Source organism: Excalfactoria chinensis, chromosome 7 (assembly GCF_039878825.1).
Source record: "Excalfactoria chinensis isolate bCotChi1 chromosome 7, bCotChi1.hap2, whole genome shotgun sequence".
Taxonomy (NCBI): domain Eukaryota; kingdom Metazoa; phylum Chordata; class Aves; order Galliformes; family Phasianidae; genus Excalfactoria; species Excalfactoria chinensis.
In genome coordinates, this window is record NC_092831.1 from 6,231,441 (window position 1) to 6,255,168 (window position 23,728).

At 38.5% G+C, this 23,728-nt stretch overlaps 1 protein-coding gene across 2 annotated transcripts in view; it reads left to right on the plus strand.

The window, feature by feature from the left end:
- NCKAP5 (NCK associated protein 5) overlaps positions 1-23,728 on the plus strand; it is a 356,004-nt gene that overhangs the window by 27,047 nt on the left and 305,229 nt on the right. Inside the window, exon 3 of one of the 2 annotated variants that reach the window (XM_072341540.1) lies at positions 9,586-9,714. In XM_072341540.1, the coding sequence (XP_072197641.1) occupies positions 9,646-9,714 (69 nt within the window). In that variant the 5' untranslated portion in view covers positions 9,586-9,645. Of the gene's footprint in view, positions 1-9,585; positions 9,715-23,728 lie in introns of those variants that run through there. The other variant, XM_072341542.1, reaches the window with a different exon arrangement.

Here is a 23,728-nt window from a genome sequence, read left to right on the forward strand (position 1 = left end):
AGAAAGTGAAGCAAGCACTGCAGGCAGTTGGCTGCACAGGGGATGGATGGATTTGCTTCATTTTTATTTATTTATTTATTTTCTTTTCCACTCTGATAGTCACAAACGTGGATTAACAACTGCAATGTACAGACACTGAGAGGGAATGGATAGAGAATTTTTTTTTTTTGCCCACCAGGATCTTCAGACAACTCATTCCTGGGCAGCACCCTCACTTTCAGTGCATTTTATTGTCCTGTATCCTACCTTATTTTTTTATATGACAAGTGTTCCTCTGATTCTCTGGGAATCAGTCTCTATTGGATTTCACTTTAAGTAAATTCTTCAGATACTCAACATCATTTCCCATTCTTTATTTCTTTTCAGCCTATTGTCAATAACTTGATCAATTGCTCACTATTTCTGGTGTTAGTATATCTCCTTCAAACTTGTGTAGATGGTCATTCCTTCTAGTCTTCATCTCCTCTTGGCATTGTTTGAAACTACTATGAACAGATTTGTTAATCGTTTTCCCACCAAATCAATACCTTAATCGTCTTCACTGCTGTTATCTGAATTCCATCAAGTTTGTCTATATTCTTTTGGCCCGGATCTAAATTTAGTGTTTGAGATGAGATCTCTCTAAAGTTGCAGAGAAAAAAGTTGAAGAACTGTACAGCATGTCGATACTGCTCAGTACTCTGTCACTGCCTGGGGATTTATGGATGAGGACAGAACATTTTTCATTTTTAACTTTTTCACAACAGTTCTCCTGGCCATAAGCTGAAAATAGAGCTTAATCAATGTGTATCAGTGACTTTTAATTTTACAGACATGATGTCCTACATGCTCTGTTGTGTAAAAAGAATAAAACGAGTTTGAATTGTCTGGACAAATCTCTGCAGTTTTTCTTGATGTGTGCCCAGTGATTTATAGGAAAAACATCCCATTGCAAAAATGAGTTATTCCCTGTCCCATGCCCAGTGCACCATCAACTCTTTCAGGGGTTCAGGTGGGAGAGGGGGGATAAGTACAAGCTAATGATTTTTAGTGGTCCCTCTGGGATAAAATTAGGGCAGATGGGCAGGCAGAATTGATGCAGGCTGCAGTGCATCTGTTTCAGAGAAAAAGGGATCTTCAGGCATATTTCAAAAGCTTCTTATTGTAGTTTTCTTGTAGCTGAGATCTTAATGAGTAGGTTTGAAACTTGGACTTTCTTCAGAAATATCTTGGTTTACAATAATGAAGGAAAAATGTGAAATGAACAAAAAAGGAGTGGTGTATTTAGGAATCTTGACCATATACTTTAATCTCGTCCTTCCATTTTGGTATCCATTAGAACAATTCAGATATGGGATTTAATTGCATGTATTTTTCTGAACCTTGCAGCATGTTATGTGAACACAAATGAATTCACTTCTTTACCATCATTGGCCTCCTAAACCAGATACCACTTCCTCTCTCTCCTTAAGATTTGTAATTCAACCAAACGAGATCCCCATTTGGCTTTCTGACAGCCAGCCAGCTGTCACACTTGGGGAATTTGGGGAACAAACATATGACTGAAATGTCTTTTTCATATCCAGCGATGATGCCTTCGTCCCATGTTGCTGATAGTATTAGACAAAGGTGTTCTTTTCCAGAAAAAAAATTTCTGAGGATTTTATCCAAGACATTCTTGGTTAGTTCATTCATGTTAGAAACAGGATTTCTTTAAATGGACATAATCACAGGATAGTGCTCTCTGATGTTCTTGGCCTGATGAAAGAACGGATGGTTTCCATTCTGCAGGACTTTTGGCAAACTCTGCTTGAACAGTCCAGGAAAGTTTGGCCCTAAGAAGCACAGTCCTGTAGCAGAATGCAAAGTGCACACAGTTACCTTTCAGATCCTTCAGAGTCTGGGTAGGGAAAACTTGTACTTTTTTCTATATACATTACACAGAAAGGGGAGAATTTCAAACTTGTAAATGAGTGATTTGTATTGGAGGATTTTTATGCTGATGATAAGTGCCATTGCAGTCCATTACTTTCCAGGTAAACAAATCCTAGAGAGAGGATTTAAAGCTTGTGCTTGGCAGACTTTTCTTTTATAATGAATATGTAGCATTTCATTTTTCATTTATTTTCTTAAAAAAGTAGGAAAATGGCTGTGACTTTATCTTCAGTTGCCCATTTGTGACCATTGTATGTGATGCACCAGGTTCAGAATACTTGCTCTATCAATTCAAAAATTATTCTTGAAAATCTTTTAAACAAATGTTATTCAAATGCTGAGTTTTAGTGTGATTTCCCCACCTTATACCTGATGTATCAACATTCAAATATCACATGCTAAGATATTCTCCTTAGTCTTCAGCATGAAAATGTTGATAAAATACTTATCCATGGGAAACAACCAGCTGTGATAATGGCACACTAAGTTAGATAAATTGCTTCCAGCATTTCATACTTACCAGCCTTAAAGCACAACATTCCAGAGGCATCTTTCTTGGGACATAGAGGAGGCACAGTCTCCACACAGCTCTTTGGGTGAAAACAGTTTGGCAAGTCTGGCTGCAGTTCACAAGGGAGAAAACAAATCTGCATTGAAGCCTACAGAGGTTTCTGTCACTGTAGCTGTCTGCAGATCTTGCCTTCTGCAGATTAACAGCCCAGATTACAATACATTGCTGGAAGAGGTCCAGTGACTGAGGGAGTCCATTATTAAAATGTAGCAACCAATATTATATAATTTATAATAGTATATCATAATAAATGATACATCATAATGAGTGATTAAAAACTTGCACACAGAATAGAAACTTTGGGTCTAATATTTTCTTCAATCTGAATAGCTCTAGTCTTGGATATCCCTTTCTTGTCTTGCAACACTCAGAAGGGTTTGACTTCAGCATAAAAATCAAGGATATACAACCATTGTTGTCATAATCTATTTTTTATTGATGATAACACTGTAATAAATCCCATTTTCCCCCATTCTTACCCATTGCTGTCCTGACAACAGATTCATCGTTTCTGTCTGCTTATCTTTTGTAATTTTTTTTCTCAATAATTTTATTGCATGATATGAATTCTTCATATGTTCCATAAAAGCAAACAAGGGAGGGTAGGCCTTTGACCTTTCCAGCATTCTTTGCTGTAATTTACTGGTGGTTTTTCTCCTCCCTGCAGCATGGCCCATGGAAATCTCTGATAAAAATGGACAGGCAGTGCAAACACAAAATGCTGAAAAGGTTAAAGCTTTGATTATGTTAGTCTATAAATGTTCATAGTCTTTTTTGTTGCCAGAAAGAAGATGAGAGCTGAAAATGGCAATGGATGAATCATGCTTATTTCAGAATATGGAAATGATATCAGTTCAACCTGTTCTTTTTAATGCTGAAAGAACGTAATCTTGTGCCTTCTCATTTTATGTCACTGCAACCCACCTTAACCTCTTAAATGAATGCATGCATCCATTTAATTAACCTGGTGAGATTCAAGATATAAATCTTTAAATGCTTCCCATGCAATTTATCTTAACAGCTGTCAGAGTAATAACATCTTTAATGCCATATTCTTTATTTTCTGATTTACTGAAATTCCTGGTATTGTTCTGAGTACACCGATAGATTTAAACTGCTAATCTTTACTTGGTTAAATCCTAGAGGCAATGCTGCAGAAAGCTTTAGTGAGTGTTTAGTTTTGCAAATAAATAGAAGATTATCTTGCTTGAAAAACGCATAAATGTATATTGAAGTCTGTAGTTCAAATAGGTCCATATTTAAAATTCATTAGCTAAGATGATTTGTTTTAAACGTTACATTTCTAGAATATCTTGATCTAAGATTGTTCATTGCTGGCATTAAGAATTTAGACTATCCTGCTTGCTCAACCAGTTCTCTTTCAAGAGCCGGAATAAGGGCAAGAGGGATCCATATCCTTTGGCTGTTATCAACCCTTAGTTTCTTTGTAGACTACCATGCATTGTGTACAGAAATTACATGATTTCTTGTCTTGCTTTGGCTCTTCTCCTACTTGCTTGTTGCTGTTTTATCTTGCCATTATGGTTGACTAATGGGCAGTTTTCAACCTTACAGATCATGTCTGCTCCACATGCTGCATGTATGTTTCCAGGGGACTAGGAAAGAGTCTTTTTCAATCTAGATAGTTTCAGACTGACTGGACATATTTTAACATAACTTTCTGAAACTAGCCAGGATATCTGAATCCATGGGCAGAAGGGTACAGCAGTGCTGTTCTTGCTGCCTTGTAATTCCCATAGTATTCTACTTATCTAAGCATTTCAGGTACTTGCATTGGAATTTTTCTAATTTAATTAACTCATTAATGCTGGCACATGGCACATTGTTCTTCCCTCTCTGTAAAAATGCGTCTTGCTTATCTAAATAGCAACCTAATCCAGTGGGTGTGGATGTACAACGCATACATTAGCTCTAACAAACTGCTGACCAGTCTGAGCAAATACCTGAGTGGTTTGAGCATTAGGTAGGCAGGCTGTGCACATGGCATTGCTATGAAATTCACTGTGGGCAAAATAAAATAAATTAGCTAAGTCTCATATTGCATAAATGCAGATGTTGCTGTAGTTTTCTCTTTCCCAAGTGTTGAAGTTTGAAATGTCAGCTCATAAGAGAACACTGGAATTATTTTTTCCACTTCCTCACTTAAACTCGTAGCCAGGCTGAATACCTTGACAGAGAGAGATAGGGGTGTGGTAATGAAACCGTTTTCATGGCTCACTTTTAATCACTAGGCAGAATTTTCTCATCTTGTGCAAAGATGGGGTTTTCTGCTCTTACTCCTCTGGTAGTTTTAGCTCCCTGCCATTTAAAAAAGAACAAGAAATACTCAAAAACCTTGTACAAACATAGCGTTTTAAATTGCCTTAAGGCTGAGAAGATAAATTTAATTATTTTATGAGTGAAAAATTTTTGAACTGTTGAGTACAAATCAGATTCATAATCCTGTATTCTTTTTCATTCTGAGAAAGCTCTGACAAGCTGTGCTGTCCTTACTTCTACTGCTTCTCCAACAAAGACCCCCCAAAAAGTAAGCATACAGACACCAGTGTTAGCACCGGAGTTCGCAAAAAACCACAACAAACAACATAAATCCAAAACCAACCAGCTGGACAGTGGAAGACACAATTCAATTCAATTATGTTCTCAGGAAACTGAATCACTCCAGAGACTGGTAATGAGGAACAAAATCTTTCACCTTTAGGTCATCTGTTCCTTCTAGCTAGCATTTGCATTGATGAAAATTTCTGCCTTCTCATAGCTACTTCCTGACCTATGCTAACAACGTTATTTTCATTTTCCCTTCATTGCTGGGGATTAATACCTGTTCTGGTTATTCCATTTCAGTTTTAAAGGATGGCTGTTGAACGGGTACAACCATCCAAGTAGCAAAAAGGGCTTAAAAGTGATCACTGTGTCACTTTGGCCTCATTCTGTTACCTGACAGCTTCATATCCACAAAACAAACACTATCCTCTAGTTAACACACAGAGCGGCAAACAGACTGCTGAATATGTGTTACCATCCTACAGGTGTTTTGCTTTCTTGCAGTGCTAAGTTATGTTTTGCAGACTGGGGAGGCTGCATTAGATCTACACGGGATTTAATGAAAGGATGTTAGTTTCCAGAATTGTCATTTTTGTCACCTGTCATAACTGCTACATTCATACTAATTTGTGAGTCATAAAAATAAATATAGTCCATTTTCAGTTACCAAAAAGATTTACTGTGTGTTGGTTCCCAGCTGGTATATGTTGGCATAGCTCTGTTGAAATGTAGCTGCAGTTTTAAACTGCATGAAAATATCTTGGATGCTTATCTAAAGGATGTAATGTTACCCGTTTTCATCAGCTAAAGCAATATACATCAATCATACTTTGTTACTGCTAGAAATGAAGAAGGTATTCAAATCCAAGAAATTTCTTGCATAGATTATTGAGAGTGCTTTTCTGTGTTAATCACAATATTTCTCCAGGGCATAGTTTTAGAGCCATCTCCCTAAAGTGATGAACATTCTTCAGTTGAGTACTAAAATGACTGCACTTTAAGATATGTAATGAAGCCGATGCCTCTGGCTTGCTGACTGTGTGAGCCATGAGATATATGATGTTGATACAAGATCCCACTTAGGTCTTCCTCTTCCCCCGAGACTTTTTGCTGCATCTACATAAAACTTTCTTCTCTGAGCTCAATGCAAAACTAAGAAGACAGTAGGCAAACATCTGGGACCTGCATTCTCATAGACTGATCCCCATGTACCTCTTCAGGATACAGGCATAATTGCTGAGCACCTTCAGTGCCTCCTGTAGTGTGATCAACGTGGATAAACTGTAGTCTCATAGAGAAGAACATACTACAGTGGGAAAGTTTACTGCAGCACAACACTGTGCCGCCAAGGATTTAGCCACACTGGAATGCAGTATCAGTGAAGGCATCATAAATCAGAAATGAGTTTGCAACCTAGTTCATGCTTTGGCCAAGCCAAATGGGGTCATCAGGGTCTGAATGCTGATCACTGGGGTCTCTGCCGTAAAGACATTTGTCTGAGAGATATCAACAAGCAATTGGTCAAGGAAGGCTGATATATTTCTTCAGCTTGTTATCTTGGTTACACAAAAATTGTGTTTTTGATAGTTGGGCAAACTGATTCTCAGTGCTTTTACACTTCAGAACTTTTCTATCTAGATGGCTATTCTCTACTGTTGAGCTTCCTGGGAGATGCATTGCCTCCATTTTGAATTATTTTTTATCTCTGGGCTGGTCCTAGGAGGGCCATTTTTCTCTGTGACAAGAAGTTTGCTGCTCAAAAATGGCCATTCTGGGATGGAAACTTGTTCTGTTTTTGTTAAGTACTTCACTCTGATGATTAAGTTTTTAAAGGACTTCCTAAAGTCTTTTACTTTGAGGCACCAGCATATGTTGATACAGGCACTGTATTGTATTATCTCATCTATAATTACCTTTGATTCAGAGCTTTAGGTGGGTTCAGCTCTAAGTTGTTAGCTTTTCAGGAGAGATCCTTGACAACCTGCTCATGGTAAAATGCACAGAGGTCGGAGTGTGCAAAGGGGAAGGAGTGCAATCTGCAGCTCTCAGTTGGCTTCACCATTGCCTGAGTAGGTAGGTGTGCTATACCAGGTAGAGCTACGTGAGGAGACAGTAAATTCACAGCTTGATGTGCCCAAGACAACATAGCATATAAACTACAGTGATAATTAGCAATAATCCTTCCTCCTTTTACTTCTGAACAAGGATTTGGGGTGATTTTACCAAATACCTGCAGACAGGCACTTCAGGCACTTGCATCAAATCTTTGCCCTTCTGCTGGGATAATTGGCTTCAACTGTAACTGTCACAGTGATGCTCTCTGTGATGATCTACTCACTGATCAACAGACTCTCTTGGTGGAGGTCATGCTCTCCAGGCATGATGAATGCAAAGAAAAATGATACAGTGATTATGTTAAGCTCTTTCTTTTGCTAATTTCTGGCATAATTGCATGAACAGTGTAAGACTTTGCTTCTGTGTTTGTTAAAATGTATTGAAGTATTTCTTCTGAGATGTGTTAGCTAATCAGGAAGGAATGGTAATTGTGTGACAGCATGCCATTGTTCTTCCTTATTAGCTGAATTAAATAGCGTATGTAGCTTGAGGGGTAGTACTACAGAAGGGAAACAAGGATTTACAGGTAGAGCTGGAAAAAAACAACATGCAAAGAAAGAATGCTCATAGTGAAATAACAAATTTTCCTTCTGCAATGTAGACAAATTCTCATAGCGTGTGTTGCTTAAATAGATGTGTATAAAGGCTAATATTTATCCATTTTGGAGAAAAAGGAGTGAATTCTCTCCTTGAGTAAATGTAAACAAGAAATAACAAATGTAAGATTAGAGACCAGGTGCTGTTTCCTAGAACACTGAATTTAAGACTGCATCGCTCTCTAGCTGGACCAATTATGATGGTTTCCTTCTGGGAACTGTTTTTATGGGAACAGTCCAGGCTGTGATGTCCACATTGTGCCTGATTGTCCAAATCTGTGTGCCTCTGAGAGGCCCCTGGATTCCAGCTGGCTTCTGAGACAAACCTGGGGTATCATGATCTCCTTGTAGGCAGCCAGCACTTTGCCAGCATACCAATCCCACACCCTCATGGCAAAGCATTCACGTGCAGTTTGGGGTGGATTTGTCTGCATGGTGTTACCACAGTGGCAGATGGGATCACTCACAGGTGTGCGTGAGAAGTGAAGGCTACACACAGCCATATAACACACCTGGAGGGCAAATGCAAGGCTTGTCTTGGAAGTGCCAGCTGTGTCACCCTGCAGCCAAACTCAGCCTAGTGCGGTCACCTGGCTGCTTATAACTGAAAATGTTGTTCACACTGAATAAAAAAGGTAAGAAACAGATGGTTTTGTATTTTTTGTCTTACTTTTTTCAGTCAAACACATTGAATTACTCTAGGGCTCACATTAAGTAGTGATGTATGAGTATTGCAATCTGGCAAGAATTATGCTTTTAAATAGGCTTTCATGTCAAGTCTTGACTCAAAGAAGTGGACAAAATCTTGTAGTACAAGTTCTTAGTCTCTAGGGAGATGTCCCAAGATGAGATATGGAGGATGTTCACTGATGCAGGAAATACAGTCACTATGAAGAATGAGAGAAAATTGCTGAATTTGGTTCTGCATTCATGGATGTATCTGCCTGGTTTAATCTAAGATAGATTCTTAGTTCTGTTACTTTGCTATTATTTTCTTTAAATCCTGAATAACTTCATTACCTTTGCCCAAATTTCTGAATCACACACAATGTAACACTAAAATAGAAGCTAAAACTTGCAAGTACGCGGAAATCACCAGAAACACTTAAGAAAAGAGAGTTGGTAGTACTTGTAAGGTGTGCCTTGATTTTAGCAGAAATCATCAGGCAGGAATAAACAAGTCTCACCAAATCAGTAAGACTGTTTCCCTCTGTGCTTTACTGAGTGAAGTTCCCTGGCCATTCTACACAGGCAGGGGTACTATTTGATTAGCACAACTGAATCTTTGACCTTAAAAATGCAAGAAAAGTGCTGAGGGCATTAGCCTCTCATTAAGGATAATGGGAGTTGAAAACTTTTAGAACTTCTCAGGATTAGGTCCAAAATTTGTACTTCACAGTAGGAGGATAGATGTGCCAACAGGCAGGGCTTACTGAGGAGTGCAATTAATGTGAAATGAACTGTTTCCATCCCGCCTCTTTCTCTCCGGCCCCAGGTACTTCTCTGCTTCCGTGACTCCATTTCCCATCCCAGTTAAAAAGAAACTATTAGAACATGTGGCATATTGGTTAAAAAAAAGTAGTAACAGGTTTTCTTTTTTCCTGTTTTTAATTTGTCTTTGAGGAGTGACCCAAACATATTGGTGATATTTCTGGAGAGTTCAGCTTTTCTGGCACAGTAAATTTGTTCCTGGAACAGAGCCTACTGTGGACACAAATTCATTAGCTGCTGGGTTATTACAAAGTTAATGATGAAAGACAGAAACTGTTAAGTGGGATATTGAAATGTGCATCTAATTCTTATTTCATTATTTATTTATTGCAGTGATACTGGAAACAGTCTGACACTTCTAGTAGATCAAAAGGAAAACAAATAACCTCAGCTATGGAGAGAAAAAGACTACTGCAGAAAAGGGAGACTGGGAAAAGACTTTCTCTGGACAGCAGCCTTGTGGTAAGAATTAATATTTACTGAATTTACTTAATATCTCTTCTGTCGTAAAGATATAATTGTTAAGAAGGAATACTCACACTCATGTACATTTTAAAGGTATTCACCTGTTCATCACAATTTCACAGCCTTTTCTGAATTTTAAGATTCTCCAGAGCAAAAAAGCTGGAGGAATTTTACAGTATCTTAAATAGAAACATCATGTCATCACGTGGAAGTCTGTCCCTGAATTCAGTGGATTTACACAAGCAAAGAATCCAGAGAAATATACCAAACTTACAATTAAAGTTTTACCTCAGCCTTTGTAGGGTCACTCTACATTGTGTTATACTGACTGTGTGAGCGCTGAAGCTAGCTGTGGTCCTCTAATCAGAAATGCTTGTTTTACTACTGAGGATACTTGGAAAAATTTACTCACCACAGTGAATGTAAAAGATACTCTAATATCACCTGAAAAAATATATGAAGGCCACATGCTCTAAACTAATTGTTTTTGCTTTATATAGGGTCTGACTTATTGAGGTTGCCTTCTATACTTGGGTACTGTTTTCAAATGATAATTGAGATTAACAAGTTTTTGTAGCTGTACTGTGGATCCACAACTGGAAAAGGCTCATAGATGTTAAATAGTTGTGTGAGAACATAACTGTGCCAATGTCAAATACTCAGCGTGCGCTTGTAACTATTAGTGGAGCAAATACTGACATAAGCAAAACTGAGTGCACTCACGCCTTCTCTTTGGCTTCTATAGAGGTTGTCCCTGGCTTTTGATAACAGAGTTTCCTCTTCTTGTGAGTATTCACATTTCTGAATGGATGCTCAGAAGTTCTGGCAGCAGGTGGGTTTGGTGCTGGTAGCAGCAGGAGTCACATACAGTTTCTAGGGGTTATAGTTTGTCTTCTCATACTAAACTCACGTAATTTAAAGCTTTGCTCAGTGAAATGCGCTTCTTCAGTAAAAAATAATGGGACAAATTATTCACAAAACAATGCTTGAGTAAATGAAGAAAATAACTGGTAATGTAGAATAATCAAGAACTCTTTTCCCAGATCATACCAGCTGTCATTTGAACTCCTTGTTTCTCATTCAATCTGGAGCGTAAATTCCTCACCTCTCAGAATATTGCTTCAGTGTCATTCGTGACAGTCATACCTGCCTGCAACACATGACAGCATGGCCTTGACAAAGCTGTGCTAAGTCCAAGGCCTCTTCTGCCTCACTTACTCTGTGCCTTGCTTTGGCATTTGCTCCCCAAGAAAGATAACAAAAACATACTATAAAATAATAGGATCTCTTCTTCCCATCTCTTTGCTCTGACTTCTGTATTCCTACTCTTTTTCTGCTGTGTATCAAGGGCAGCAAAGCAGTCCTGCCCTTCTGCAGGTTGTGAAGTCTCTGCTTCTCTTCCTCAGATCTAGCCTCCTGAGGTGCAGTTCTCACCCAGTGGCATTTGGTCAAGTAAATAAACACACAGAGAGCGCTTCAAGAGTGGTTTGTCCTTTTCTTCAGCTTTGAAATGGAGCAGTTTCCTATAATGATGAGTTACATCCAATGATTTTGTAAAACAAAACTAGTTAGAGGAAAAAAAAAGCAGTGAGAAGCAGTGATTTCTCCCCAATATACAGAGCTGAACTGAAGAAACTAATGCAAAGCTGTCTAAGCTCCTTTCTGCTCAAGCCTTGTGACTGAGGGCACTGATGGAGGGTGGGAGCCTTCTTCAGACTGTTCAACCTGCAAAGAAATCTGTGCTCTCTACCTGCTCACACTCAGCTATGGGAAGCACTTCACGTGCCCAGCACTATTAAAATTATTTTGGTTTTCTTCTAGCTTGTGGGCAGAGAAGGTAGACTTACAAAGAACTCACAATTCTGTCAAATGTGCTCTGAGTCAAGTAAAATTTATCAGGCATTGTGTGCTCAGAAGTATGTTTATTCCCAGGGCCAACCTCTGTTATGAGTTTGAGGCATACTAGCCCTGTGGAATGGACATAAATCCTGAAATTAAAATGTACTGCTGTGGTCCAAACACAGGGCATGAACTATCAGTATTTACATGGAGGAAAGAAAAACAGTTATGGAAACTCAGTACTGCAAGCTAACAGAAATGCTACTAATTGTGAATTTTGCACAGAGATGATGCTTAGTATGGCAAATCAGTACTGTTTTTACTGGTGTGGTGGACTAGGTCTAGCCTGTGCTTAATGCTTTAAGATAGAGTTTTTCCTTTCCCTCAGGTGACAGCATAGTTTGTTCTGTGGTTGGAACAAGAAACTAGGTAATTCTGACTTCCAAACCCATTTATTGCTAATTTAGGCTCGACTTTCAGACAAGTTAGTGCACCACGCATAATTCTTACACGTTCCTGACATTTTTGACAGTGCCACAAGGAATATTGCTGTGTAGTTCTTTGGGTAAAAAAAGTGCTTTGTGTAATAATGTCTGCATATTGAAATGCTCCTTGTAGGGGAGAAACCAAAACTGTGGAACTAAGAGAAGGCGATGCTTTCTCCCTGCTCTTCAGCAAGTGGTAAGCAGGGTGCGAGGCTGCATAGAGATAAAAAACAGCCTCAAGGCACTGGCTGGTGGTCAGTGCATTTACGCCAGTAAGTGCCAGGTGAAGATGCCTGTGGTTAGCTTGTGATGCTGCTCAGGTAGTGAAGGAAACATGTGAAGGAAAGATGAAGGGAATAATATTTTGCAATGTGTTTTGTATGTATAAAGCTATCATACCACCAGGATGACACACTCTTGTTTTTACAATGTCTTCTACTCATGACAGCTGGAGGTTATGCTTTTCTGTATAGCCTTTCAGTGCATATTTGCATTTTCAGGACTTATGTAATGCAGGTCAGTAAAAAAATTGTATTGAATAGAATGTGTGTAACTGAACTAAAGAGTGTCATCTGTAAATTTAAATAGAAACACGTGAGTAGTGTTCTGTTAACTGCCGGGTATTATTTCTTAACCAAGCAGGAGGGACATTTCAGGGAATGCCTGCAGCAGCCTGTTAGTAAGTCACATGTGTCCTGTGACTCCATTAAATTCAAGTTGTTGAAATGAAGCAATTTGTGTTCCTCTCATTTTCCTTAACTTCATCATTGCCTTCATATCACATGTCCCTCTTTATCACCTCTGAATCCACTGAGTTGCCACATTCCATCCAAGCCCACTCAAGTTTTTATTCTCTTTCTTCTCATGCCTCTCCCCAAAGGTATTTTGTTTAACCTCTCAGGCATTCAGAGCTAGACACTTTTCTTGGAAAAATCTGTCTCTGATTTGCTTAAAAACAACAGCTTGTCCTTGTTTGGTGAAGTCTTCCAGCATTATTTTATCTTTGAAAGAATTCTGATTTCTGTGTGTTTAAAGGGAACATATTTCTGCTTTTCTTCTCTGGACTATGAGTTACAAATAGGCGTTTCTGATAACATTCCTCACCCTACTCGGCAGGGTGTAGTCTTCTTCTGGAATCCTTTTTCCATTATTTAATCTACAAATATTACGTAGAGATATTTAAAACCAAAACAGTTCCTTCTGGCTCCCTTATCTATTGGACTCTGTATGTATAGACTATGATGCTATTTGATTGAGGGAGGAGAAGAGAAAAGAGATATTTCTAAAAAATAGACTGGCTTCAACCTGATTAAAATATGTATTTGGGCCTTCAAAATATGAATATGAATTTCATCAGAGTGTTTCTTGTGTTCAGGTCTATCCCATCAAACAGTGCGATTCAGGCTTCAAATGATGTAGATCCATTTCAGAGACCAGTGAGAATCTTCATAGACATTAAAATGGTTTTCCTTACTATATAGGCACAGTAATGACTTTTTGATCCCTTCATATAAAGGAGAAGAGTTCAGAGTTGCTTTATGTGTTAATCTACCCCTTTCCGGTTGGTGTCTTGGGGAAAAATAGCTTTGAATTGAGGGTAAACATATATTTTTAAAAATAAAAACTATAAATGCACGCATATAGTTATAGAATGAGTTTCTTAGGACATATTCTTTCAACGAGTAATGGATATTTTTCTTTGCAGTTATTGAAGAAGTGCTTCTGTTTAGAATTCAAATGAATTGCAAAAATCATAAGGGTCTTTGCAGTACTTTGCTTAGCTCTCACCTACCTCAGATTGGATTGACTTCTTAGAATGGAATATACGATTAGTAAACAGAAACAGATCTTCTGGAAAACATTCTACATTATCATGCGTCTTAAATCCTCATATTCCTTGGGTTTTGTTAAAGAGAGCAGCTTCACAAAGTGAAATAGTGTGAATATTTCATGGTTGTAACATTTTCAGCAATATTTTTTTCATGTAAAAATCTTTCAGCGTATGTAGCAGGAAAGAACTAGTGAATGTACCTAAGTGAAGACAAGATGGATTTGTATTTTTTTTACTTCAGTTAAAAAAGTGTATGTAAATGAACATGAAAATGCAGGAAAATACACTTGATAATTTATTATTATTATTATTTGATTTTAATAGAAATGCAGCACACATTTTCTTAATACTGATATAATGCAGATATTTTTGATGTGACAAAGTTTCTGTGGTAATATTTCCAGTTTATTATTCAGAACATGGGGGAAACTGCTTAAACAGGGGATGCTATTAAAAATACCGATGCAAGGTTCTCCTTACAGGCATTCTTCAACAAAAAGCAAAATGAAAAAGAAATGCAACCAGCACACAGACCCAAAGCCAAGCTTGCAAATAACTTGTGTAGGAGGAAGAGAGAGTTAGAATGTGTCACTGCCACCAGGGCTGCAGGTCTGCTCTGTTCACTGGGGTGCTCTTTGAAAATAACAAAAGCCCTATCTTTTGCCTGATCCAAACTGCCCAGTTGTCTTCAAGACCCTTTTGATCAGGAAAAAGTCAGTGTTTCAAGCTGTTCTCTTTATTTGTGTGGATAATTCCCAGCCTGACTACACACATGGTGGCATTTAGCTGGGGAGATTTGAGAACAGAATATCTTTTTGAAGCAGGCAGCATTTATCAAAGCAAAAGTTTTTGTTTTATTTAAAATGAGGCTTTTACTTCTGAAAGCAAGCTGCAGTAAAGTGCTTCTCTGGTGGCTCATGAACTGTGCCCTGCTTCTTTCATTCTGGTCACACGCTTCTGTGGGTCTCTGTAGCATTAGCTTTAATGACACCACTTTGTGGTAATAAGGGCAGCAGTGTAATGTAATGAATCGTACATAGGCATGGCAGTGCTACCTACATGTGGCCTACCCGTGGATGTGTTAGCACTGTGTGCTCGAATGCTAGGTTGAATCAAAGCCCTTTGTCGAGAAGCGTGCATGTGCTATCTGTGAATGAAGCTGGGCTGAGAGCTGGCCGTTTGGGAGAGAAGTCCAAAATCTGTCATCTCCAGCAAACTTCTAACTTAGTTTTCTCCTCAATAAACCGGAGATCATAATAATTTCTTACCTCATAAGTATTCTGCGAACGGTCTGTTATTAGCATGTGTTAGTAGCTTGCTTTGATTGCTTCATATGAATGGTGCCACAGAGAAAGCGATGTTATGGCAAAGCTGTGAGGAATGCTGTGCCAGCAGCATGTGTGGGTTCTCTTTGTATGTGGGAATTAAATTCCACATATCAGGGAATAGCCCCAACTTTTTGCTAGCTTACTGTGACAGTCGCAGTGTGTCCAGCATCACAGTAAAGTGTAACATATCCCAGCATTTTGAAATGAAGGATGTCACCGCAAATATTGACTAGTCAAGTGCTGGCTAGTATTTTAACATTTGCACCCTGATCGCATGTTTTTTTTCCATCTAAAATTGCTGCCCTTTTTGCATGAATATGCAAATATTTTCAGTCTGATGAAAACTTGTTTGTGTGTGTGTGTGTGTAAAGTTTTAATTTAAAATTTCATTTGGTTCTGCTTGCATACAGCAAGTTCAAGGGCACGAGCAGGCAATGTGAAAGCATAGTGTAACACTGGAAATGATGCAGAATGGGACCCTCAAATTCAACATTTTCACTATGAGTTGCAGAGACAAGCTAAAACATCCATAGCATTCAGTGTGTACAGCAGAGCAAATGTCAGGGAAAACAATTTAATGAAGTCAACAGAAATGTTTGGGGATAGAAGGCATAGTATGGAAAAGAACAAGAATGAGGTGCATCAAGTTGTACTGACTTAACCGATTAATATTTGCACGTTTGTAAGGAAAACCTTAGAAAGCAGAATTGACATAAAGATTTAGTAAACCAAATTAGTATGGCAACATTAGAAAAACCTAATGCATGTTAGTGTTGCTTGCACTATTCTGCAAATCTGACAGTAGGGATATCACCCCACAAGACTGGGCAAATGCAGCCTTAAAGGCATAAACCAAAGCACTATTAGCTCTCTATATAAAATAGAGCCTTAGAACTGTCTTGAAACATTATAGAAAAAGAAAATCCCAGTGTCTGTAGAGCGTGCAAAGGCAGAAGAAGAGCGTTAGAGCAGATTGTTGTGTTTGAAGGCACTGGATGTACGCTAAGATTTTGCAAAAATGGAGCTGTCTGTTAATGTACTTACAATACCATGTATTTGTCTGCATTTGCATTTATAATAAAGAGTAAATCAGAAAAGGAGCTATGGAACTTCAGGGACTACTCTGGTGATAGTGAGAGAACCCGAAGGAACAGTGTGAAGTCATGGCTCTAGGATTTGTGGTGTGATTTTTGGGTGGTCCTGTGTGGAGCCAAGAATTGGACTTGTTCCTTATGGGCCCCTTCCACCTCAGGATTCTATGATTCTATGATTCTATGACTAGAAGACACACACAAAAAAAGAACCATCTGTATGGGGTAGTTCACAGCAGCAGCTGTGAAAGGAGAAAGTAGTGGTGGGGCAGGAATGCTTAGACTTCACTGTCATCAGACATCACTGGTGCTGATGTGGGAGAAAGTGTGGTCTGCATGAGTTGAAAGACATCATTTATGAGGAAGCAGTACATCCAAGGTGATAGAAAAACTGTCTACTTTAGCTTGGATAAAGAGAGCATAAAATCCCCAGTTTCACCAAGCAAGATGGAAGATGTAGCTCAAAAAAATATGGAGGCTATGAGATCTTAAGGACTCAGTTCACTTAGGAAAATTCCTGAGGAAAAGGAAGTCAGGCCTAGTGTGAAGAAATGCCTCTGTTATCTACCAGCTCCTTAGAAAGAACTGAAATCTGTGCTTGGAGTGGTACAGGTACTGTCGATGCCGCCCTGTTACTTCAATTGATGCTTGTTGATACCAACAGAAACCAGTGAGCCTTCTCAGGAGCTAGAGATGTAGATAAACAGTGGGCACTACTTGTGTAGCAAGCTAGAGAGAATAGAAGTGAAAACCTCATATTGCACAGAAACCAAGGAAAAATTGCATGGAGATTGTTGTTCCTGAGCAACAGTTGGAACAATATTCCCACTGGAAGATGCCTCAGTGGTTTATTGATCAAAAAAACTGACACCAACACAGACAGAAATGCACTCAGAGAAAGGAATTATTTACCATTTATTGCTGCACATCAGAAGTTACATCAATACATATATATGGTAACACAGTGACAGCTGAAACAGAACATAAATCCCCAGAGAGCATGCTTTGACAAACTGTGGGCTGTTGCTTTCTCATGTCTTTAGCACATAAACTTCAAGCAACAAACATGAGACTTGAAGGTTAAAATGAAAGTCTGAAGAAAAAAGTCTGTAGCTGCTCTGCCCTTGTTCCTTGTCAAAGAACTTGATGTGAAAGTGGAGGAAAACTGAGAAAGTACGTGGAACAGAAGAGGTGATTTTGCTAGTTCCTGCAAATTAGCTGGCAGATGGGCTGAGAAAAACAGAGGGCAGTGATATTCTGTGGCCTTTAAAAGCGGAAGGAAAAATCAGTCTGTGTTACTGCAAGATATCAGCAAATTCCCTGTCACACTTTCAGTGTGAAAATAGTAAATCCTAGACAATTTTTTTTTTTTAATAAACCTTTTAAAGAAATTGATTTAACTGCAGAGGAGGAACTAAAAGTGGAAATGAAGGCAAAAGCAAGACAAATTTCTGCATGTATTTTGAGAGAAGAGAGGAGGGAAGCCTCAGCATGGCACAAAGCAAAATTTGGGTACAACTGAAAGAAATGGTTCTCAAATATTCTGACCGCAAAATTGCAAAGACTGAACTACAAGAAGCTCACTGCCCCCCCTGTTCCCTGCTCTTTCTCCATAAGTCACCGAGTGCAGCTGTGTCAGGTGCAAGCCCAGCCAAAGAAGAGGAAAGGTCATGGAGAGCGTTGGGTTTAATTTGACTGTACACACATTGGGGCATAAAGGTTGCATATCATTGAGCTTGCTAAAAACAAGCAGTTACCAGGGGAAATGGGTATACCATGGGCCCTTATCTAGGTCTATTAAAGTAAAAAATTCAACAGCGTAATTGGAGGCTTTGCCTGCCCAGATGTTAAGAGCAGAAGGCTGTCTGTAACAAGAGATCTGAGGAGATTGGGGTTAACTAAATAGGGATTTTATTGACAAACCTTTTAAAATGCTTCATGCCTTCAGCAATTAAACATAACACCATGAGAAGGATAAGTCTCCTCTGTCTCTCACAGTTGCCTGATATTTCTCAAATACAGTCCTGAGGAGAAGAGAGTGAACGCTTCTATCCAGTGTTGTTTTATAGCGTTCATCTAATTCTCTACCCCATGAAACTGCATATGGACAGAGAATCTACCTCCTGCGGGCTCAGTCCTGGAATTGGCATCCTCTCAAACGTTCTATTATCGGTACTGCTGCATCTCTAGAAGAATCTGCATTTCTCTCATGGAATTGTTTACATGTAACTGTAAAAAGAGAGAAACCAGGAAAATTTAGTTTACAAATTATGTATTTTACAGCAGATTCTTTTGGCCTTCTTGCTCATTTCATGCTATAGTTATAATTTTGGTGCTTACTGTACACAAGATTTTGCACATCGTCTTCAGTTTTGATTTTAGATGCAGTATTTCCCAATGAAAATTTCAGTTAAATCACTGCATGTTTTGCCTTTATGAGATAAATGTTTTCTGATTGAAAACCAACATTTCAAAGAACCTGCTAAATCTTTCAGATTGAAAATACTCTGCTTCATATTATCAACAGAGCTACACAGAACTGGAATATGGCTTTTGCTCAGCTCCCCCAGATGCAGGGACTTTCAGGGACAGGTGCTCCAAACCCAGACCTTTTGTTTTTCTAGGTACTCTGCTTGTTGAGCTCCAATTGCTGGGGATGGCTATGTTGGCAGTACATTTCTGGTTACTTCTGACTGCCTTGGAGCTTTCCTCTACTTTTGTTTTTTGGCCCTCATTTGACCCAGATAGGAAGTAAGCTAGGATTGTTGTGAAACATTTGGAGTAACTGGCTATCAACATCTGGCATTATGGGTAGGTGACAATGGATATTTTTTTTGTGTACAAAGCAGGCCCAAGTAATTTTGGCTGGGAAATAGTTTCTCAGTTCATTTCTAGAAAATGTATTTCTGTAATTACACTTTAGAGTTTTTCATTATAGTGAAAATCTCTACTGGGTCTAAGGGGAAAAATTACCTCTTCTGTTTCTAGACACCCAATATGTTTTCCCTTTGCTTGAATTTATGAGTTCTGGTGAAGATAACTCACAATGTGATCATGTTTCAGGGCAGTGGTTTCTCTCACTGAATCCAAAACCAACGTATAACTGTACGGCTTCTATGTGTCTTTGATGATGTATGCGTATGGTACATGGCCCTCTAAAATCCTACTAATCTGTATTTGCTTCCTGTGTGTTATTCACTGCGTGGTGTTACAAAACAGGGTTTGTTTGTTTGTTTGTTTGTTTGTTTTGCTTTTTGTTGTTGTTGTTGTTGTTTTTTGAAGTAGTAATTATTTATTCTTTTCTCTCAGAGTTTTACAGCACAGATTGTAGTCCTGTTCAAAAAAGAGCAAGATTTTATTCTTAATAAAAATGCTCTTATTTGTGTTGTTTTGAAAAGATGTTCAAATATATCCTTTTATCAAAGATCTTTACTGAGAGACAAGTTGTTCAATTGTGTGACTCCAATAGGTGCAATATTAAATTAATTCCTCTGAGATTTATGCTTTAAACCTGGACAGAAATAGAAACTGGACAGAATTAGACTCTGGAAATAAGAAATTCGGGTGGGTATTTCCATCCTGGGAAATTCAATCCGTTATTTTGAGGGTTTTTTTGTTTGTTTGTTTTTTGTTTTGTTTTGTTTTGTTTTGTTTGTTTTCCCCCATCTTCTATAACTGTGTTTTCTACTTGGAAATTTGCTGCAGAACATTCAGAGAGTTACCATTTACACCTCATGTTCCCCTGCTGTCCAACTGCCCCATGACACACATGGAGCCACCAGTGTGAGATTCTCTTTCACAATTCTTTCAAGAATGCTGAATTTCTCTCAAGTCTTGCAGAAACTGCAGTTTCATAGAGAGTACTCAGATACAAAATTCCTGAACAGCTTTATTAAGGACATATGGGATGATGCTTTTAGCTTCAGCAGGTTTATCTATTGCATTGGTTCACACAGCAGAAACGTCAGTAGCCCTGATTAGATAGAAAGATATCTCAGACAGAAAAGTAGACACTTCATCTAGGATACAGTGACAGAATCTGATATTGAAAATGCTTGCTTCTTATTTTGTTTGCATGTCTTTTGCATTCTCTAAACTGCAGGAAATTCAATGGACTTGATACTGATGTACATCTGTCTAAATTAGACAACAATGAGGCTAAAATTCTATAGTTATTCTATAATGATTTTGACTCAAACATTTTTAGTTATCAACTCCTATCTCTTATCTGTTTCTTCTGCTGTTGCTGAGAATTTGATAGGATTTTTCCTTCATGCTTTGTCTCTGTAAATTGAATTGTCTTGTGATACTGAATCACATAGGCTGTCACTGTCTATGCAGCAGGCTCCTCCTAACCCCCTTCCATGTATGGTTCTGTTTGACGGAATTATTTACTTTCCAGCCATCGGGTAATCTTGGTTTCATCTACAACTTCAAGCTATCCTTTGAGTACCGCATCAACAACACTGACAAGGCTTTTTTTAAATCAGTCTAGGAACTCAGCAAAACTCAGGTCTTGCAGTCTCAGCAGGATGTAGAGGGTTTGATTTACGTCTGGATAACAGCACAAGTTGAATTATTGCAGTAACTGCCTCACAGCATCCCAGATTGGCCACAACATGCTACTTGTAAATTTGTGCAAAATTCAGTAGCTAAAGGATGTACAGGTTTCCGTGCCCCAGAATCAGCGCACCACACCTATGCAAGGCACTGAATTATTTTTGAATGTGGCCTTGTTTAAAGCAGAAAATTCTAAATTCTGTCCATTGCCCATGTGCCAGTGTCTACCCCAGTGTCTGAAGGCCAGATGAATGGATTTCAGGAATGTGACATACCATTCTCTGGTGCAGAATCTGCTTCCTTCCAGAGCCTGTCTAGAGTGGCCTGGGGATCTGCTTTGAAGGATGCTGTATGATTCACAGGAATTAAGTATTTTCACCAGTTCTATGACTTTTGTTTAGCAACTAAGTTAAGGTTTTTCACTTGTAACTATTTAGTTCTGCTGATTTGCAATTGAATAGTGAGTGCAGATGTTTTGCTTTAAGTACATTGATTACAGACATGCTGGAAATCCTGAAACACAGGGGTCCTATTAAGTGGGACACTGGAAACTTTCTGATAATGCAGCTCACCCATTCCTTTGAAGGTGTCTGCCATTAAGACTTCACCTCCCAGAAATTACATCGTCAAAGGCATGTTTGGCAGGGAGCTGCAAGCTGCAGAAATGCAAACCTTATTATAGAATCATAGAATCACAAGGTTGGAAAAGACCTACAGGATCATCTAGTCCAACTGTCCTCCCATTAGCACTGCTACTGTAAAGATTTGTAATTATGCACAAGTATTGTTCACCTGCAAAACCTTTCCTAATGTGGATTTGACAATTAAAAGAGGGTTTCAACTACCTTATTATCTGTATAGAATAGTTTATGTGGAATCAAAATTACTGCATCTACTTTGTCGGTACAGAATTAACTTTCTGAAATGAGCAATTATATTAATTAATTCATTTATACATTAAGATTAATTAAAAAATAAATCCTTTAAGTATTTCAGGACTGTGATTATATTATTATACTAATAGAGGAATAGTAACAACTTTTAAAACTTTAAACTTTCAAGAAAGTCAGAACTAATTAAAGACTTACAGTAGAAGTTTTTCATAGCTGGAAGTTCCTTCTTCAACAGGCAAATGCAACATTCATTTTCTCAAATAGTAAATATGTTTTCAATGTTTTTCCACTTGCACAATGTGGAGAGTGTAGGAGCTTTCTTGAAAAGTACACTGCTCAGAGCAACACATACTGTTTGTCTGGGGGACAAGACTGAAACGATGCACTTGGCTTGTCCAGTGTGCTCTGTCCCTGCTACCTGCAGGGGAAGACAGACAGGAGATGAGTTACAGCACTCTTTGAGCTCTTGTGGTTTTAAGGACCGAGTGATGTTTTGTGGAACATGTTAATTTGCATATGGGTTTGGTAAAACTGGTTTCCAATTTAAAGAATAGGTAAATACCACAATAGAAAGTAGAGGAAACATATCAAATTTTGTTGAAAATAAATAAGGGGAACGTACTAACGCTTATTTGCCTCATTTTGACTGTTTGAGTTTGTGGTTGCCATCCTTTCCTTCTTTTCCGTCTGATAACTAATAGGGGTTGTTATTGCCTGTTCTGCTTACCAAAATACAAAGTTGTAAGCAAACTGACCAGGCTTTGAACTTGCTCTTATTTTCATTCATGTACAGTAATATGTAAAATTTCAAGAAAGTATCAGTTCCCACAGGCAAGATAGGGAGAGCATATAAACATCTGAAAATATATGTTTTAAATCAATTTTAATGTGATTTTGGGGCACTAAAAGCAATTGTAAAATAAAATATGAACCTGAAATGTTTCTTTATGTAAAGGGTAGAAGAAATGCTATGGTAGATTGTGACATACAGATGGAGGGGAGAGATGCGAAGTTTAATGCCAGCTGGCACACTTTCTGCCTAATATCTATATAACAGAAGAACATTTCTGTTAGCATCCTTGTCAAAATCAGACTTGCAGCCTGAAACTCCAGTCTAAAGAGTAGACAAGCCCTGATTTCACCACTATCAGCTTCACAGTAAATTGAGAATCATTTTAAGACAGCCAGTAGACCAAGCCCTTATGTGATACAAATCTGCACTGATGGTAATTCAGTTGATACTAACCCAGTATCAGCTGGAATTAAGAGCTTAGCAGCCAAGCGAGTCTGACTAAAATCAGGTCAAGAGAGTAGAAACCTGAAATATTTCCATTGCCTAAGGCTGTTTAAGGCTTGATGCTGTTTCATGAAGGACAGTCTGGTGAAGCTTCCACAGATTTATGCTGGTCTGAGTGAAAGCAGGAGCCTGGCCCTGTAGCTCAGGGAAATTGCTTTTTTCTCTCAGTGGAAAGCTCATCAGCATACTGTTGTCTCTGTTTTTCATGTGTCTCTGTCAGAGAAAGATGTGTTGATAGCTTAAGTACTTGAGCCTTTTTCACTGTTCGAACTGATTGCTTGGGTTGTATGGCAGCTTCAGAAATGAAGCGTTCAGTTTTAGTATCCTTCCTGCCATCCTCAGGATTCTGTCTGGGTTCAAGTGTTTCATTACCAGCAGGTGTTATGAGTCGTCGTCTCTATCAGTCAGCTGAGAGCATGGATATTGGCAGCGCAGGCCCTGTTACAACTTATGGTGTCTTATCTAAAACATCCCTTGCTCAGTCTCTGTGTGAGTCAGGGGGATGAATGTCACACAAGATGTAAGATATGTTATGTTGAATTTCCCTTTCCTCCAGGGAAAGCCTATAAAGAGCAGAAAGTGCTAATTATCAATTTCTAGTTCCCTTAACAATTATAATGATTAGAAAGCTTTATCTAAATAAAACTGAAGGCATACGCTCTGTTTTCGTGGGGGAGATAATTTCTT